General features: G+C 42.8%; 1 protein-coding gene across 3 annotated transcripts in view; it reads right to left on the reverse strand.

Annotated features, from left to right (window-relative positions):
- Positions 1 to 5,182: 5,182 nt before the first annotated feature.
- Positions 5,183 to 16,776, reverse strand: part of LOC120845972 (STE20-related kinase adapter protein alpha) — a 44,144-nt gene continuing 32,550 nt past the window's right edge. For all 3 annotated transcript variants that reach the window (XM_040217541.3, XM_040217540.1, XM_040217542.3), the window contains one exon: positions 5,183 to 5,838. In XM_040217541.3, the coding sequence (XP_040073475.1) occupies positions 5,783 to 5,838 (56 nt within the window). In that variant the 3' untranslated portion in view covers positions 5,183 to 5,782. The remainder of the gene's footprint in view (positions 5,839 to 16,776) is intronic.

Raw genomic sequence — 16,776 nt, forward strand, 5'->3', positions numbered from 1 at the left:
CATGTTGGAATTGCAGTATTGACGGAAATTACTATTAGAGGCCAGACATAAAGAATTTGCAGAAAGGTAATGGTTTTTAAATTATTAATCATTAAACTTTTGCATTTTCTCATTCGATTGGAAAATTGCTTTTAAAAAGAGTGTTGCAAGTCCTGTCCACAATGTTGCTTGGAAGAGTGATGTCATTTCAATCATGTTATCACTATTTCGGCACAGAGTCCTTGGTTGGTACACTGACGACACGAGTGACGACGTGACTTAAACGACTTTGTCACTCTTTGAAGTCTCATTGTAGGCAGGGCTTGATGCTCACAACTTCATTCTGGGCAGGCAAAAAAAAGAAAAAAGAAGTGAAAATTTATTAATTTATTTTTCAAAAACAATTTTCTTTTTGCAAATTTTTTCAACTGGTCTGGCCTCTAATAGTAATTGCTGTCAATACTGCAATTCCCCCACGACCACTAAAACCATAATGAAAAAGTGAATGAACAAATGAGTTAATTAGTCAACTTCGCATGACGATTATTCCTTCATTTAATGTACGCCGAGCGTGATAAATACAAGGTGAAGACGGCACTCGCCCAACTCTCGCCCCCTTTTTTAAAAAACATGTATGAATTAAAATTAATTATTGTGTATATCGTGATGTCTAATCATAAATTAATAAACATCTAAGATTTTCTTTTTTTTTAGTATTAACTTCTTTTTGGAAGTTCTACACAAAAAATATTGTTCTGGCTGCCTTGTCGCAAGTGTCGGTTGTGTTTCAGTGACTAATGATGGTGCCATTTATGTTGACACCAACCTTGAAGTTTATTCGGAATACTTCTGAATTCTAGAGGGGTTGGAGATATGTTACTTTAGTTATAGGAAAATGGCTGGCATTTATCATAAATGGCTCAGCCTAGGTTGGAAATGCATGAAGTTAGAGCCAATGTCATTATTCTGATGTCAAAGGGGCTTATGCATTGTGTGCAGGCTGGCATGATATGGTTTTTGCCTTTCCAAAGTGTGATGTTGCAACATTCTTTATGAAGTAAAAAAAGAAGAGGAACAAGTCTGCTCGACATTTGCAAAAGCTCGATGAAACTGTAAATTTTATAGTGCTACTTCGCCGTTTCTCTAGCTCTCCCCCAACTTAATTTGGCTCGCATAAGCTTGAACCATTTACCATAGAATGTATCATAGTGTGGATGCTCTCGCTTCACGCAAGTAATGAAAGTGAGCTCAAAGGGGCTCTGCTAGTTCCTTTAAACCTGCAGCTTTTGCCACCGTCAACAAACTGCACAGATAGCCATACAAATTTTTCATTGGGTATTCTCTGTTGTTTTCGTAAGTACCGAAACACAACGTTAATATTCAGATGGTGTAGGCCAGATAAACAGAAAAATATTCTGTGATCTATAGTCGGGGGCGGTTGAAAAGCCAGCAGATGCTCTGCGCCAAAAGTGTGAGCTTCCTGCCTGTGATAACACTTTGTCGCACGCGCAGCCAAAGCCTGGAGGAAGGCAGGCTTTGGCAGTCACCAACCGTCGGCTTGCAGTGCTAAATATCAGAACGAGTGTTTAGCATTGTCTCCTTGTAATGCCAGCCTGTTGGGTACAAACGCAGGTCCGCGGCTTTTGCACGTGTTACCCTGTCTTTCAAGTAGTCGGCACTCGTTATTTTTGCATTAGCACCGAGCTTTGTGATCGCTGCATCTAATGAGCCACAGGCATAGTCATTGTCGAGTTGATACCTCAGCTTTATCTATGATATGGAGTCGAAGCTGAACGATTCCTTACAGTAGACATATTGCATCAAAATATTTGCTCATGGGAACAAGATTGTTTCATTATTGGCATAACAAATCTCTGACCTGCTTGTTGGTTCAACAACACTCGAGCTACAAGATGTAACCTAGTCGATGATGAAACGGTAAAGGGACGACTGGTTCGTACACCAGTCTCGCTTCAGTGCAACATGTTCAGTGTTTTGTATGCCATCGCATCACGACTTGATACATGACGCAACCCGATGAAAAGTCGTTGCTGGTAAAGGGAGTGAATTGTGGTGCCAGTGATTCCGTCCCGTTATCGAATGCCACGATTGTAGTTTGATGTCTGGGATCCTCTTGATTGTACACGTGTGCAGCTCAGCTGTTGTGAAATTGACGGGGCACATTAAAGGTGAGCGGGGTAAACTGAAACTATTTGCATCCATAGGAGTGCTGTAATGCCATAGCTAAGGTGCAGCAGGATATTGGTTTGACAATCTAATTGTTCACAAGAAGCTACAGAACTTGTCAGCTTAATTCTGCATAATGGAGGTAATAAAAAAAAAATGACCGCATCTCCACGTGGTGAATGATGTTGATTGGGGCGAAGCTTTGGTGGTGCTGATATGCTGAGCCGCAGCATGCCGAGCTTTTCGTTTGTTTTCATCCATGTCAGAAAGACAATGTGTGGTATGGAACGTGGTTATATACACACTTGAGCATTTGACCGCAGTGCCCTCTCGTCTATAAACGTTGAGCCAATGCATGCAAAGTTTAACGCAATTATATATGCATTTGACCGCAGCGTCCTCTCCTGTATTAGACGCTGAGCGGCTACATGCAATGTTTCATTGATGACATCCCCAGCTCTCGAGTCACTACCACATCTCGAAGCCCCCTACTCGTCCCACAGTCGTGGCCGAGTGGTTAAGGCGATGGACTAGAAATCCATTCGGGTCTCCCTGCACAGGTTTGGATCCTGTCGACTGCGCAAACATTTTTTTCTTCATTTTTTTTTAATTTTTTGCCCTACACGAGCACGCGAGCACGTGAGCTCACGAGCACCAGCAAGATCGATGTGTGCATGGACGCCGGACAGACAAGGCTTGACCCTAAGGAGCTTCGCCCCTAGAAAATAATAAAAAAAGAAAATATGGCGAGAACTGAGAAAGACACGCAATGGCCGTATGCCAAGTTTGCTAGAAATTCCAATAAGCCTTTCCTAAGTGAGGTGTAACATGCATTCAGAGATAAGTACTACTCGTTATGAACGTGCAGTCTTCTCAACTGTACAGAGAGTTTAACAAAACTACTCGGAGTAAGCAGAGATTACCACGCTTGGTGTACCTCAGACCGACACACTGTGCATGCCTTCTGGATGTTGGTATTTGCAAGCCCCTAGTCTGTTTTAAGGATCTACACACTTTAAAATGCGAGATCTTCCAATGCCATGGTACATCACACCTCGGCTGACGATGAGGTACTGTTTGGCCTAGTTCACTCCTTATGTTTAGGGTTCCATGTTTTGAGGGCTTATTTTTCTCTGAATCCAGGAGAATTTTTTCTGGGGTTTATTTTACCCCCCAAAGATTTAATACAAATTTCTCAAAATCATAAAAAAAAAAAGGCATTTATTAGGATTTGCGTTGAAGAAAACAGGACATGGCCGTGGAATTCCTTAATTTCGAGGGAACAGGTGCGTGACCCGAACACTTGGAAGACATCCTGGTACGAGTAAGCAAAGGAAACTGGACAAGGGGTGTGGTTTCCAGAGAAGGCAGCAGGCACGGTGATCAGTTCAGTGTTCCGGGTCAACAGAAAGCTGTAGCTTAAAGGGACACTGACAACCCCCCCCCCCCCCCCCCCCCCCCCAAATATTTTTAAATATTTTGCAAGGCGATTTATTATGGTGTCGGAAGACTATTCAATCAATGTGTCGCATATATTTTTAATAAAGTAAAAAACGCTACTGCTCGAAACCGAAACTGGACTGGGGTGGAAGAAGAAATATAGAGGGAGAAAGTTACCAAAAATCACTTGGCTGTACAACTTTCTTTTTTTTTTTTTTCAGTCAACGTATTTGCAGTGTTTTAGAAGCCACAAAAAAAGGGTATCATATTTTCTGTCTATTTTTAGTGGCGAGTGTGTGCCTTCGATTACCCATGACTTTGATTATCTTTGGTGGTTGTGTCTAAACCATAGAACACGGCATGTGACCACAGAGAAGAGTGACGCGACTCAAACTGGCCGGTCCTCGATTGGCGGTTTTCGGGCGGAACGAAAACTAATTTCGATCCGCAAATTGTGTTTTGGGTAGTTGGGCTCTCGTATGTCATTTAATAAAAATTTTCTCAAGCTTAAATAACATGTCAGTGTCCCTTTAAGGTCTCTTTCTGTGAAACTCGGGATTTTCTTATGCAAAGACAGCTTCATTCGGGGGGGGGGGGGGGGGGGGGGGGGCCTTTTGGATTTTTTTGTTGTCAAAACGGGCTTGGGTATACTTACCTTCTTGAAAACACGGAACCCCAAGTATATTGCGTTTGAGTAGAAATTTCTCAATTTAATACCACTTGTTTAATGGGGAGGTTATTTGCTTTCATGGCTGGTGTGTCGGGCATTCTTGCTTCCAAAATTTTAAAATGTTTTTTTTGTTTCTTTTTTTTTTTTTAGTTTACAAATTTGGAACATTACAGGGCATTTAAGAGCTCTACTGTACTGACTCATGCTTAGATTTCACTTTTCTGTTTTGCAAAGGCCCTATTTTCACTGTTGGAAGGAATAAAACAAAAAGTACAACTGGTGTCCTGTTGGCTTGTTCGAAGGGAAGCCCCAAGATTGCTTGCAAAACTTCCAATGAGATACGAAAAAATACCCAGAGTGTAGGCGAGCCGGTGTAAGTTGAATATGATAGTAAACATGAGACTGGGGTAGAGAAACAATAAACGCGAAAACAAAAAAAAAAAGCATGCAACGTCTCAATATGAGATACGTCTTCTCTCGAGCTTTCCATGTTTCAAAACAATGCTAAATAGAAGAAACTGTGTCACATTTTCCATAGCCATTGTGCCCGTGGTAAGGTTGTCTCTTGTTCTACGAACAGAAGATAAACAACCACTTCTGTGTTGCTGTGACCGGGATCATGTTTGCATTTGTTCTTTTCCCCCATGAGAGCAGTTGTCCTTGTTCATTCTCACTGCTCGCCAAGGATACGTAAACAAAGCACAACAATATCAGTCTAGTATAAAGATGTCTTAAAAAGACGGCGTAGCAGAAGCTACTTCCAGGCTTCCAACGTTCCTGCCAAGCATGCGTGCTCGGGCAGTGCAAGCATCACTAAGGATAACATGCCCATACCTATTTTACACTAATGCTTCACACATTAGGATGCACATGCGCAACACAGACTGCTTACACAGACAAAAAATGTACACACTAATGAAAATTTTATTGTTAACATTTTTACATGGTTCATTTTCTTCAAGACAATAGGGGCATTAAGGCACAGTTACAATTCCTTGTACAGTTGTGTGACCATCTTCACAACGGGAACAGTCCATTGTTACCCCAATGTCAAAGACCAAGTTATATTGACAGAAGAGTTGGCCGCTTTGAGGGTCTATTGGCATACATTTTACGGCTAATTAAATCTATGAGATTAGGCTCAAATTTTCTGTAACCATTATAAGAAAAAGCCTTCCTTGTAACCTTAACAGTTGGCTTTTAATCAGTGTTGCCAGTCAGAAAAATGTCCTCTTCCTAAAATAGTGCTGCTGAACAAATGCTACCCCTGTCCAGCAATGAGGGGAAAGAAAAAAAACAACAAAAAAACGGCACATGGCTTTCAAGTATTCGCCGCTAATCCTGGCTAGCCGATGGAATATTTACAGTTTGACATTCATGCTTTATAAAGATGATGTGCTTGCACACAATGGATTTACAAAAAAAAAAAAAAAAAAGTCTCGCAGCAACAAGTGCTGCAAATGCACACACACTTGCACACAAACACATGCTGTCCATCCGGGGAGACTAGAAGGTCCAGACAATTTCATCGCTCTTGTTGCTCCTGGCTTCACCTTCATCTTCTGCAAGGACAATGCAAAGAGTTTAAGTTTTCTACTTTGCAAATAGGTCCCTTTAAAGGAGTACTGAAAGTAAATTCTAGCGCCCATTTTATTGTCTAAATATCAGCTATGTTCAAGGCACATTACAGAGACACAAATTTTTTGCCTGAATTAAAACACCAAAACATGATTTAAAATAATGAACCAAACATTGTTGCGTCAAACTACTCATTAAAGCAGCGCCTCTCCGCGGAAGTATGACGACGAGCTACGACGCGCGAGCCCTGTGGAACTTGATTGAACCCTATTTCCCTTCTTTCTCCTGCACATATTCAAGCCCTGCGGGGCGTGGCCATCCCAAACAGTCGGGTTGTAACACACTCATGCCAGCAAGTGGCGAAGCTCACAACCACGCCAGCATCCCTGTAGCCTTGGCAGCGAAAAAAAAAACGCGACGTCGCAAACGCATTGCGGGCGCCGGATTTTTCGAGATGTATGGCGCTCTCCGATGACTGCTCTTCGAGCGCTCGCCGGAGTCGGCCGTTTGGAACGACAAATGTGGCCATCCGCTCAAAATACAAACGTCCGATTGTCATTAGCAGATTTCGTTAATCTTGTTTAGCAAATTTGGGAACGTGAGAGGTATATTTAAATCTTCTTTTCAGTACCCTATAATAAAGGAGAGCTTCGGAGGTTTTCTGATTAACACATTTCCGAAATACCAGGTCCTTACCCTTCCTGGCATGTTATTTATTACCTAAAGTAACGTCGAGAGTTGGGCTAGTTGGTATCCGTCGATCATAATCTAGAAAACGGCACAAATGGAGCGGAGGAAACACGCAAATGGGACAAACGATGACTCGCAACTGAAGTTCTTACTACTCGAAGCGGAAAGGATAAAAAATTGAAGGAATAAACCAAACGGGCACCATCAGTCAGACACGTGTCGAACCCCTTGCCCTATCACCCCCAGACCCATCACATCACCACATGGCCACCTCTCACTCTCGCTCGCAAAAATTCAATTTCCTTTGCCGAAAGCACTATCGACGCTTCACTTGCACACTGATACCCTCAGAGTGACAGTGTGAAAAGCCTTGAGCACTTCTCTCATCGTCCTATTTTTGATTCTTCCTACAATTGTAGCATCACTGAAGGACGATTTACCTTTGAAGACGCTACAATGGTGACACTAGTTTTAGGAAGAAACGAAGGTAGAATAACGAGAGAAGTGCTCGAGGCTTTTCACGTTATCACTCTGGGGGATCAGTGCGAGAGTGAAGCGTCGATAGCGCTTTCGGCAAAGGAAATTGAATTTTTGCGAGCGAGAGTGAGAGGTGGCCATGTGGTGATTTAACGGCTCCGAGGGTGATAGGGCAAGGGGTTCGAAACATGTCTGTCTGATAGTGCCCGTGCGGTTTCTCCTTTATTTTTCGTCCTTTTTGTTTCAAGTAGTAATAAAAGCTTCAGTTGGGAGTCGGCGTTTGTCCTGTTTGAGTGTTTCTTCTGCTCGGTCCATGTTTTTTTGCACTGTCTCTATGCTACAATTTATTATCTCTAAATTCAAAACAGCTAGTGAGAAAACGGCTAATGAAGATTATTAGTCTTGTGTGAATAGTGGATTTTGAGTCTGAAGCGAATAGCGCTTTTGGCCGAATATTTACGATTCGAATATTGAATAGTTTTTCCACACCTTGCACTGCCATTGCATCATGCTTAGACGAAAACCCAGCTAAACTTGCGAAGGTTGTTCCACTTGTTCATTTATAAGCTAAGTTTAATCTATCTATAGTATTTATGAACTGTGACCTCAGAGGGTCTGATGTCTTGGGATAACAAGTAAATGACGGATTTGACATAAAATGAATCCTATACGGGTGGCCAACTATACCCAATTAAGTGAATTTACAAATCTTGCTATACAAAATATTCTTTCTTTAATCTCGAGTTAAAAAAGAATTACGCATGATGAATGCAGGTTGTAAGGGCATCTCTGCCTACCACAGTTATACTCTTACATAACAGTTTGTTTAATTTTGAAACTTTTACTACAATGTAGATATACACATTCGCAAAGTTTCCATTTATTTTCAAATACAGCCGGCACTCGTGCACCATCCCGCGTTGAATGTATGCTTTTCTTCCAAGCACGCAATGCCATATTCATACTTTTCCAAGTGTTTATTGCGGCGGGTTACCCCGTTGAATGCGCTTCTTACCGAGCACCAATGTAATGCAGAGAAGCAACACCTGCGGAGCTCGCTTCCGCGAATATTGCTTCTCCGCAGTGCACCAGTGCTCGGTAAGAAGCCTGCTCAACGGGGCTAACCTGCGGCAATCAACACTTCGAAAAAGGCGAATAGTGTGATTCTTCTCGAAGCGAATATTGAATTATGCATTATTCGGAACTACTATTCGAAATTTAGAATATTCAAACAAACCTAAAGATTATGCCAAAAACAAGATTCAAATTTTTCCACGATCTCCTCCAGTGGGGTGACATCACATGTTGTACAACTTGCAAGTCGAGCAGGCAACTAAAAAAAGTGTGTGTGTGTGTGTGTGTGTGTGTGTGTGTCTTTTTTTTGTTTTTCTTTCCAGTATGCTGGCATGACATGTTTTCAGCACCGATTTTACGCTATCGAACTCAAACACTGGGGACAACCCTCGCAACTCAGCCAACTTCTTTTTTTTTTCTTTTTTTTTTTGGGGGGGGGGGGTGGTTAAGTTCTGCACACATTCCCTTGTCATCCGTGTCCCCGACAAGGGAATGAGTTTATCTATTTATTTATTTTACCCTCAGGGCGTGAGCATTACAGAAGAGGAAATGGTTGCATGAGATATTGAAAAAAACAGACACAGATACACGGGAAAAACAATCAGTGTAGATTAGAAAAAAATATGTTCCAAGGCTTTTTTAAAAAGGTTGTGATCTATGATCGAGACTATGGGTGCAGCCAGGTTGGTTTCAGTCAAAGGATGTAGACGGCATGAAGGAATGGTGAAAGAAGTTGGTGCGAGCATATGGGATGCCAACTTTGTGTTGATGGTCAAGTCTAGGTCAAACGTAAAGAGGAGGTATAATTAGCTTATTACTCAGCGTCTCACTAGTGAAATAAATTTGACGGAACAAACTTAGATGGGCTACTTTTCTACAAGTTGATAATTCAGGGAGAGAAAGATTAGACTTCATAGTGCTTACGCTGGCTGTCCAATGGTAATTCGAAAATATAAATCTAACAGAACGATTTTGGACGACCAGGGTCCCAAACAGAAGATGCATATTCAAGCTTTGATTGTACAAGGGTTTTATACAGAATTAGCTTCAAAGACTGGGGTGCTAAAATAAAATTCCTTTTAAAAAACCTGGCATGGGATTAGCATTGTTAATGATGTAGTTAATGCGAGTCCTCCATGATAAATCGGACGTAACATCAACTCCTAAATACTTATAGGTCGTAACTAATTCCAGGGGATGGTTATTTAGTAGGGATGGGCGAATATTCGGTTAATACGAATAGCCAATCGAATTCTGTTCTATTCGGTATTCGCTTCGAATCGAATTTAAGTATTCGACAAAATCGAATTATTCGACAATATAGAATTATTCGACCTTTCGAAATACAGTCAAACCCGACTATATCGAACCCGTTTACATCGAATTATTCCTTATATCGAACAATTGTTGTGCACAGTAATGTTACAGTGATAATATATAGCAAAAACTATGGTTGCATCGAACAAAAATAGCAGCCGCTACCGATATATCGGAACTGCCAAGAGCGCCGTTTTGCTCTGCAAGCTGGCTTTCCCCCAACGCGCAGCCGCCTTGGGGGAAAGCCAGCTTGCAAAGCACGCTAACTTTTTTTTTTTTTTCTTTGGGCGGCCGCGTTGATTGTTCAGAAAAAAAAAAAAAAATATATCTTTTGCGGAGAGACGGTGCTTCGTGCTCCGTCCGCAAAAGAGAATATTATTTTTTCTTCCAAATTGACGCGGCCGCCCAGAGAGAAAAAAAAAAGCCAGCTTGCTTTGCTAGTTGGCTTCCCCCAACGCTCCACCTGTTTTAGGGGAAAGCCAACTTACAGAGCAAAACGGCGCTCTGCAGGAGGTGCTCCCGTTGGACGTGCTCCGTGCTCTCGGCATATTTCGGCGCTAATGTGCGAATATAGAAGGCAGCGGCCCAAGAATTTTGGAGTCCGTCGATAGCGTAGAAAAATATCGTTATCACGGATGCAATGAAGAAAAAGCAGCAGAAGATGCAAGACTACTTCATTGTGTAATATTTCAGCAGAAAGGGGATTTTTGAGAGTCAAGTTCATTAAAACTTTTATATCTAATTACCCGCTATATCGAACTGGTAGACTTTTTTTGCAAGTTCAATATAAACGGGTTTCACTTACTCTGGCTTGGATTTACGGCCAGGTGGCGCAAGCTTCCGACCGTTTCGTGCTACCAAACTCAATACACTTGAAATTAACAATTACAGTATATCAAATACCAAATAAGGGCAAATATAAAACTATAGTTTAAACATATTTTGTGGTATTTTTTGCTAGTACTATTCGAACTATTCTATTCGAAATTATTCGACCAAAATCACTATTCGCTTCGAATTCGATTCGGACCCAAAATCCTCTATTCGCCCATGCCTATTATTTAGCGTATAATGGGGGCTGAGACGAAGTACAATGGGACACTCTCATAACCTTACATTTGCTAGGATTTAGTACCATGGACCACGAGTCGCACCAGTTGGAAACAGAGTTAATATCGTTTTGCAGTAGGTTAGAATCACAGTGATGTGATTGCTGCGCCAATTGCGCCAAACTGCGCCAAGGCGCTGAGTCTGCTACATCCTGCTAGATTTTCCCAAAATGTAGGTAATCTGCGCCAAGCCTGCGCCAAAGGAGCACTTTCGGTCGCCTTTCGAAACCGAAACTAAACCAAGAACCGTAATTGCGCATGCGTGATCAGCTAGGTGGGGCAAGCGGCCGCCCGACACAAAGTACCCTGCATCAATTGTCCATCCGGTCTTGCATGTTTTTTCCCGCCGTCCTAACCACCTCGCCCAGGCAACTGTACCGCCGTCTCGCGTCTCGCGCCCTCGTGCCCAACGTTGCTCGTGCCCTCATCCCTCGTCGTCTCGAAAATCTCGTCTCGCGTCTTTCTTGAATTTTTTCAACGATAGACGCCCCGACGCTCGTGTGCCGGGTGCCAGCCATGCCGTCATGCTGTGAATCAGAACCACGTTTTTGGGCGATGAGGGTTACTTTGTGAGCTGAAACGCTCGCGCGACCACAGTCGCCGTGGTCGCGCGACGTCGGGTTTTACCGTCCCCCACGTCGCTGCAGATATGGCGCTTTCTAAATTTGTTCATCAACATCCCTTTCCTTGTTGAAATCATTCACTTCTACAAAAATCGCCCTTTAACTCAAAGACTGCTTGTCGAAATATTGATTACCTAGGTTTCTCTCGGTGGACTTCCTTCCGAGAGCGAGCCCGGTACGTGAAAAATCTGCCGCGAAGAAAAGTTAGTGAAGAGAACTTAGCTAAAGCAAAGAAGGCAATGTGTGCACGTTGAACCCGCACATCGCGCTTCTTTGTCTCGAGTTTAGTCGTTGCACAAAGCGCTCCAAGAACTTTTTAACCCTGACTCGCGATGTCATGCATCGATGCGTTCAAGTTCTCTTTTTCTGTGTGTTTAGCTCGTACATCGCCTGCCGGCCTGGCAAGCACAGGGAGTGGCGTTTATTCGGTTTCGATTGAACAGCCGTTGTCTCCGCTCGCGCAACGAAGCACGTGCCACTGCAAGCCTGCTGAAGTTGCCCTCACGTGCATGTGAACATGACTGCTTGACAAAGGCGCCAGCCGGGACGCTTGCAATTCATTGTTTTGCGTTTGCTTACTTTTGACGAAAATCTGGCACGCCGGGAACCAGTAAAACGATGGCAATCGTTTTTTTTTTTTTTTTTTTTCAGAATTGCTCGGCAACGCTTATAACACTGTACACTTGTGGGATGTCTCAGCAGTAAAACACAAACAGCGAGTTCTGTCACAGCGGACCACAAAGTGCCTTTAGTTTGTCCAGCAATTAAAACAAATATATTTTTTTTATTTCTCCAAAAATATCTGCTCAAAAAAAAAAAAACTTTTTTATTCTCTGAAACACTGTTTTGGCTGCGCCAAAGGCCACTTTTGCTGCTCCAAAACACTGTTTTGGCTGCTCCAAAAGGTGCTCCAAAAGGGCTTAGGCCAATCACATCACTGGAATCAGAATCATGAGTAATTTCTCAATAAATAACGCAGTCATCAGCAAATAAGACATTTTTGAGGATACATGAGAGGGTAGATCGTTAATGTATATAAGGAATAATAACGGATTGAGCACAGAACCTTGAGGAACGCCTGATGTTTCTGATACCATAGCAGATCTTGTGTTATTCACGTTGACAAATTGTTTACGGTTCGTTAGAAATGAATGTATCCACTTGAGTACCGCCAGATCAATATTTAGTTTACTAAGCTTGGACAAGAGTAAGGTATGGTGCACTTTATCAAAGGCTTTAGAGAAGTCTAGAAATACGCAATCTACTTTGGAGCAAACGTCAACGATAGAATGAAGGTCATGCATGAATGATACAAGTTGTGTTTCGCATGAGAATGTCTTTCGAAAACCGTGCTGAAAGGGACAAAAAAACTTATTTGATTCTAGAAAATTGACTATGTTAGAGTAAATGATATGCTCTAAAATTTTGCTTGGGAGACTGGTCAATGAAATTGGGCGAAAGTTTCAAGGGTTGAATTTATCACCTCCTTTGCGAACTGGGACCACCTTGGCTACCCTTCAGTCGTCTGGCAAAATACCTTATTATAGGGATTGAGAAAATATACTCGCAAGAAGAATGGAGGAGTACATTCTAGTATTCTTCAGAAACTTGGAGTTTATACAGTCTATACCACATGATGAGGATAGTTTAAAGGGGCCCTGCAAGGACTTTCTACTGTTTTTTTACTTTGCATTGAACCTGAGCGCACTGAACGTAGTAACTTAGTGAAACTTTTCTTTTCGCAAAATTCGCTTTATTTTAAAAGTTATAGGCAATTTAGAATTACAAAAACAAGCAAAAAATAACCTCCTTCATGACGTCGTAGGTCCTGGCTTGAGTGGCCGTAAACTAGAGGAGAAATAGTGAGCTCATCGAGCGCTCACGGCCGCCGCACTCCGTGTCGACGGCGCCAGAGGGCGCCACTAAAGCATGTTCTGGATAGGCTGTATGCAGCGGGCAGCCAAAGCGGCTTTCATTGCGTTTGCTGCGCGATTAAATGACACTTCATTGGCCACAAACGACAGCAAACACGGGGTAAAGATCAGTCCAGAATGGGCGCCACTTTGCACTGCCATACCGCGAAACGGCCACACCGCAACACAAAGCATCTCGCCGAAGGCCTTCGGAACGCTAGGAGCCGGTTGGATCCTCCTGTCCATACGACTGCAGCGCCACCGCGTACATCCGGGATTTTTCCGTGTCGGCGCCTTATCCCACTACTCCTTTCTAGTATGCGCCGCCTTTTCCACCGCTTGGTGGCGGGTATGTTGACGGGTCATTTCTTGTTTCCGTACCTTATAAACTACATTTCTCTCTTTTCTTCATCTATAATAGTGAACAAAAACTACTTTTATAAATAATTGATACGGTTCGCGCCACTTATATTTTGTATTTCGACCAAAGAGAAGTTTTTAGTGGCTCTGACCAGTAGTAAGCCGAGGACCAAAGACGTCACATTTTGCGCGCTTTCGGTACCGCGGGTCGCCCTCGTCGGTGGAGGAGGTTTCCGTGTCGTCCGGTTAAAATATGGCGTACTGATATTTAGCTACTCTTTCCGTGCCCGCTGGCTTGCCCGAACCCCAAGAGACGTGGAAACCGCATAAAAGGTAGACGCTTAAATATGATTGCAGGGCCCCTTTAAGGGAATCGATTATGTTCACAATGCCTTCAGGACTAATTGATATGGGGTACATGGGGACGTAGTTATAGGACATGTATGTTTGATCATTACTTATAGAGAGGTCGGAAAAACAGCTGACAAAAATAGCATTGAGTTCATTGGCACACTCTTCACAAGAAATAGGGCTACCATCATTGGCTCTGAGCTCTACAACTGTATTACTTTTCTCTTTCGTGGTATTCCAGAACTGGCGGGGGTAATTAATTAGCATAGATGGTAATGTACAATTAAAGTAAGTACTTATTGCACTACACACAGCTGTCATGTACAAATCAGCAGAAGCATGGTATGCGTCCCATCGGTGAGCTGTGGGATCATGCTTAGCGGCACGGAAAAAACACTTTCCCTTGTTCCTAAGTCTCCCAATTGTCCTAGTAAACCGTGGTGCATTCGAGTTCGAGTAAATTCTTTTGTGTGGGGTGTGCTACTCAAGGAGCTCATTTACTTTTAGTTTGAATATATTCCAATTTTCGTTAACGGAACGCCTGAAAAAACCACTTAGAAAGGTGTCTAAAAACAATGCCAATTCACTATTAATAGCATTGAAGTCTGCTTTACTATAATCCCGAATTGTTTTAATAGTATTGGAAGTAGCTTGCAAAAATATATGTAAATCAATATGTAGCAAGCAGTGGTCGCTCAAACCAGGCAGGTACAAAATAGATGATACTAAGTCTGGACATGTCGTCAACACAAGATCTAAAATATTTGCAGAGGTAAGAGTAATTCGTGTAGGTTGATTAACTAGTTGAGAAAGACTGAACTCGGAACATAAATTAATGAAGTCATTCCCTTCTGATGAAAATGGGTGTACAGTAGGTGGCATAATAGACCACTTAATGCTAGGAAAATTAAAATCACCGAGGAGAACTATTTGTGACGTAGGAAACCGACTAACGATTGCATTAACCGAACCATGCAAATGTTCACAAACGGAGGACGAAGCGTTGGGTGGCCGATAGCACACACCCCAAATTAATTGCTTGTAGTTTACAGTTACGCTGACCCAAAGCATTTCAAAGTCAGTTAAAACATCGACAACGTTTGAGACTATACCATCGGTCACAGCAATAAGAACTCCACCCCCCATTCTTTCACCTCGATCCTGCCGATATACGTTAAATTTCTTACCGCATGTAAATATTTCACTGCTCCAAACTCTACTAGACAGCCATGTTTCAGTTGACAGAATAATTTCGCAATCAGAGGACTCAATAATTGAACTAAGATCATCCTGGCGGCGCATGACGCTTCGAATGTTGCAAAAAAAGTAAAGGAACATTACGTGCCTCGAGGCAGCGCCTTGAACCAATCCCCCCAAAATCCTATCTGGACGTCGCCCCGGTCGATGCCGAAGCCCCGCTGTTTTCAGCTTGATCATTAACTGGCCGCACGGCGCCAGTGGTAACGACCTCGTAAACGTTGTCCTCAGTGAAGTCGTATGCGTATATCTTTTCGTTGATGTGCAATTTGTTATATTTTAGTTTAAACGCAGAATTTTTTGATTTTCCGAAATCGATTAGTTTAGATCTAGCTTGGCGTGTCGCCAGTGAAAAATCTTCACTGACTGATAAACCGCTACCTTTGATAGCAGCTCTCGACTGAAGGACACTATCTTTTGTATTGAATGACTCGAATTTGACGATAACAGGCTGACAGTTATCTTTACAAAAAGAGCCTAATCTGTGGACACAGGCAATGTGTTCGCAAGGAATTCCCAGATCGGAAAGAACATTGACAACCTTTCTTTCAGTGTGTGACCAAGTTTCAGCAAGAGAATCGGCAATGCCATGAAATATCAAGTTATCACGACGTGACCAGTCTTCTATTTTATTAAGACGAGAGCGAAAAACAACATCTTCATCCTGAAGGTGCTCGATGTTCTGGCGCGTAGTGCTTAGCTCCCGTTGAACTTTGTTAATCATCAGTGCTCCAGACTCGACTGCCGCTAGTCTTTTGTCAATAGAGCTTAGTCTAGTTTCAATCTTTGTCTGGTTTGCCTTTAAAGGGGCGATGCACCGATTTTTGTATTTTGCGCAAATACCGCTTAGAACGGATCCCTGACATTAATGAACTGTGAAATACCCGTTCATTTTTCACCACACGCAATCGAAGTCGCAAGAAAAAAAATAAAGAAGAACGAGCAGAGTTCACCCCCTCAACTTGCAGCCAGAACAAGCAGCCACGTGATCTGGAGTTGATTATATCCCGCCAATGTTGATCATAGCCATGCGCTGGGGTTGGCAAAGCACAGGACATGCGCTGAGTTCCAGACATTGTTATGGTTCGGCTGTTGCCGTCATTGCAGCGATTGGACACAAGACACTACCCGAACGCTTCTCGAGCTATCGATTATCACGAGCCCAAATCGAGTGTCCACGCCATGCTCGGGTTCAATCTATGAGCTGCATTCAAATATTGTCACTGGGCTGTACTGCTACCGCCCAGCTACGTCATCAGGTTTTGCGAAGGAGAGATTGAATGAAAAATCTCGGTTTTGTCCTCGAAATTACAGCGCAACAAAGGAGTTTCTTGGTCCGTGGCGTTGCGTGCGAGTATCCTTGAGTCCCACTAGTGCCAGTAAGCTTGTGTAAAGTGAAAAACATTCTGATTGAATATCGTTGCACCGCCCCTTTAATTCGTTCACTGTACTTATTATGCCCGCCTGTCCTTCCTCAAATTTGATTGAACGAGTGTTTAGCTCTTGTAACAAGCAAAATATTCCAGGTCCTAAGTCGGATGCCTGGGCATCCGACATAGGACCTGGACTCATTTCCACATCCCCAGATAGCAACAATAGTTTCAGAACATCAAAACACTGACATGCTAGAAGCAGTAACGTTTGTGGGCATGGGAACAGAATAAGTAACACGTCGTCTGACTTCTTAGAATGTAAAGAAGGGACAGAACCAACCTGCATGAGCAAGAACGGAGGGGTGTTATCCATCCGCA

The sequence above is a fragment of the Ixodes scapularis genome, unplaced genomic scaffold (assembly GCF_016920785.2).
Source record: "Ixodes scapularis isolate PalLabHiFi unplaced genomic scaffold, ASM1692078v2 PGA_scaffold0__279_contigs__length_252992795, whole genome shotgun sequence".
NCBI lineage: Eukaryota > Metazoa > Arthropoda > Arachnida > Ixodida > Ixodidae > Ixodes > Ixodes scapularis.